The sequence below is a fragment of the Leguminivora glycinivorella genome, chromosome 18, assembly GCF_023078275.1.
Source record: "Leguminivora glycinivorella isolate SPB_JAAS2020 chromosome 18, LegGlyc_1.1, whole genome shotgun sequence".
Classification (NCBI taxonomy): domain Eukaryota; kingdom Metazoa; phylum Arthropoda; class Insecta; order Lepidoptera; family Tortricidae; genus Leguminivora; species Leguminivora glycinivorella.
In genome coordinates this window covers 12,398,235-12,401,876 of record NC_062988.1, presented here as the reverse complement: position 1 = coordinate 12,401,876, position 3,642 = coordinate 12,398,235, and the positions used below count along the sequence as shown (strand labels likewise).

General features: G+C 37.5%; 1 protein-coding gene across 1 annotated transcript; it reads left to right on the top strand.

Moving 5' to 3' along the window:
* Window positions 1-772: 772 nt before the first annotated feature.
* Window positions 773-3,374, top strand: LOC125236041. The gene is made up of 2 exons (XM_048142729.1): window positions 773-1,165; window positions 2,205-3,374. Exons 1-2 carry the CDS (start codon window positions 1,115-1,117, stop codon window positions 2,505-2,507), a joined length of 354 nt encoding a protein of 117 aa, XP_047998686.1. The 5' UTR covers window positions 773-1,114; the 3' UTR covers window positions 2,508-3,374.
* Window positions 3,375-3,642: the final 268 nt, after the last annotated feature.

The window sequence follows — 3,642 nt, the reverse complement described above, 5'->3', positions numbered from 1 at the left end:
GCATTAACGGTCAGGTCAGGTCAAGTTACCGTTAGTCAGGTTCGGACATGTTCGTAATACTTTCGCTTCATTATCTTTCTTCATCAAGTAATCAATCAGTTACTTTCAACTATCCTTCCAATTCGGACATCCTGACTACTTTCTTTATCAAATGGCGGCTTACCAATTTGAGGAATACGCGGATATCCTGTATTGTTATGGATTTAGTGATGGCAACGCTGCTGCAGCTCAGCGAGATGTTCTATGCCGCTCTTATTGCAATCCGTATTGTCTACTCACGTGTGCATATTAAATTATTAATATAATATAATTATGCAATTCTGTTTGAGGGCGAGAACTAGCAGACTTAACTCTATCTTACCTGCTTTTATTGTTTGATAAATCATTTATTTACATGAACATATTTACAGAGTACCTATTTAATAAACTAAGACTAAGCATAAAACTTAACATCTAGCCTATATCTAAAATAGGCCCTTGAGGCTTGTACCTAGGATGCTGGCGACATTTCCTCGCTGTATCGCAATGCTGATGATACGTTGTGCGAGGAAGTCCTTTTATTGTTTTAATTCGTATTATTAATAACATTATTGTACTACTTTAGTTCAATAGAAATAAAAAAGAATGTAAACAAACATGATAGAATTTGTTAGTATTTGACATATGGTCATTACGCTAGTTTACGTAATATAATTATTATATAAAAAGATATACTGTAGTATTTATATTTTGATATATGTAAATCAAATAACGGTCGATCTGTCTGGCCTAGTGGGCACTGGGCAGTAACCTTGCCTGTTTAGCCGATAGTCCTGGTTTCGAATCCGGGTAGGGGTAAATGTGTGATGAGCCATGATATCCTTCTGAGTCACATGTGTACATTATTTGCTATTTCTATCTAATTATATTCGTCTCATTACAGGTTAATGATGCGAGGACACGTATCGCGGACGAAATTCTGGTGCCAGTAGCCGAATTAAAAAAGAAAAAAGATACTTTGCTAGCGGCTTTTCGCCTCAACCATAAAAAGGTGGTCGCATCCAAGAAATCTGGTGCTGGAGATGACGACGTCCATAAACCAATATGGATATTTTATGATGCAATAGCATCATTTATGACAGATGTGTATGAATGTAAGGCGATACTTACTACGGACAGTGCTGATGTAAGTAAAACAAAAGTTTACAGTAAATATAATTTATTATTATGTTATTAGTAAGTATTTATTATTATGTTATTAGTAGTAGGGCGACGGGACCAGTCATGGAACTATTAAGAACAGTTTTAGTTTAAACACAATGGTGTCAAAATATACTTATTAGGTAAAAGTACTAGTGCTCGATACTGAATAAAGATGACCGAAGCTGCTAACAACGCGAACACTTTCAAGGGGTACAATTATTTAAAAAACTCATGAAACCTTCCCTTATTTGCATTGCATTATTTCCAGATCTTCGAGGGCTGTAAATCCTCTATCCGAATTTAGTCTCCAAGAGCCAGGAGAAACGAGCTGACCATTAACATGTATATCAGTTGTACCTGGAGGACAATACAGCTCCCTAGACGATGCACTTTTTCTTAAGAAATTATGCAATAAAACACATGTCATAGTAACCATAGAAGCCTTTACATCGCACAGTTGCATAGGTTTTTTGAAAACTCTAAATTTACTGGCCATTATACCGAAGGTATTTTCAACGACTACCCTTGAGCGAGAAAGTTCTTGATTAAACAATCTTTGTGGGGATCCGAGTGCATGGTATCCAGGAAAAGGTTTCATTAAATTTGTACTTAAAGGGAATGCGCCATCGCCCAGAAATACATAAGGTAGTTCACCATTACAGCCTGGAAGTGGGCTCGGTGGTGGTATGTTAATAGTGTTATTTGTAATTTTTTCCAATAACACGCTGCTATTAAATACCCCCCCATCACTAATCCGCCCCTTTGCGCCTACTTCTGCAAACATGAAACAATAATCGTAGTCTACTAAAGCTAGTAAAACAACGCTAAAATATCCCTTGTAATTGATATAGTCTGATGCACTGTGAGGTGGTGGTAGTATATTTATGTGTTTTCCATCTAGAGCCCCTAGGCAGTGAGGAAAAGGGAAATGTTGTGCCTTTTCTAACCATTCCTCCGAAGTAGGTACTCGGCAACTGAAAATAAAATATTCCAAATTACTAATATAAATGTATTATTTTTAGGTAACAGAAGATGCTGATGAACTTCCGGCCGTGCAGCTAACACCAACGCCGCAAGAACCAAAAAAAATACCTGTCCCAGTTCAAAAGCGGCGTATGATCAATCCACCGGAACTGGCAGAGACAAGTGCACATATGAAAACTGCACTGTACACTCTGAACGATGCGCTAACAGCGAAAAATAGAGTCGAAAAAGTGGCTGACGACGACTGTGACCTGTACGGCAAACTACTTGCAAAAACGTTGCGTCAGTTTAACGAAATTGATAGGCTGGAAATCCGCCATGAAATAGATGGGCTTATTTAAAAAAAAACGTTCTTTAAACAAACGTCGCTACGTATCTTCGCCGTCACAAATCGTTATAAGTACAAATCGCCCTCCACCATCTCATATCAGTAATAGTAATTGTTCCGATTATACGAGTACAGATGATTATCCAGCATCGCCGTATTCTAACGTTTATGCAGTAGCTTCGCCTCCTGACTTCACGGAAATTCAAGAAAACTTGCCTCCGCAGATGATAGAAATTCAGCCTGTGAACACTCAAAATGATCGTTATGCAGTATTTTCACCTCCTGGTCAGGAGGATATCTTATCCAAAGCTTGTTCAAATGCAAACATGTTTTAAATTTGAAATAGTCCATGGTAATTTTGTTACTTTTTTTTGTTTTCATATCAACGTAAGTAATTAATAGTATACAAGGTGATTTTGTATTCACTCGCCAAACTTTGCAAAGTGACTTAAGGACATAAGATAAACAGCAACTTTTATGTGACCTCAAAAGTCACTCTTCAAAGTTTGGCTAGCGAATACAAAATCACCCTGTATTGTGCAACGTGAGGAGGAAGTTAAATACTCGATTTTGCAATATTCTTACTCCCCGAGGTTCACACACACTGTTTTTCATCACACTTGCAATGTAAAAAATATGTAAAAGTATAAAAATAAGTTCAATACTAGTAGTATAAATTTAATAACTTCATAACTAACAAATAACTCCCTTGGCAGAACGGTTTTTCTATAACTCCCGCTCCGCCCACGTGCAATTACACATTTACTGCGCGAGTGTCATGACTTGCAATACAGGTCGCAGTCGTTGTCATCAGCCTCTTTCTCCACTATTACGATAAAATTAAACAAGATTTGAATTAGCAGAGCGAAAGTCTCGAGTTTGTAATTGCAGGGTATGCCAACAATTGTAAAATGTCGGGTAGACCTACAATAAAGTCAGTTAGTATCCAGCCTGCGTTTTACTTAATACTTTCCATTGGCGCAGTCGAGATTTTTAACGAATAATCGAGTAATTACGCGTTTTGAAGTGTTTTTTCTTTTAAATACGTGTGTAGTGTGCCGCACATATTAAAGTTTCGCGAGTGTAAAATGCCGATCGGTAAAATCGAGGCATTTGATCTAAACTCTAAGCAATGGCCGGCCTACGTA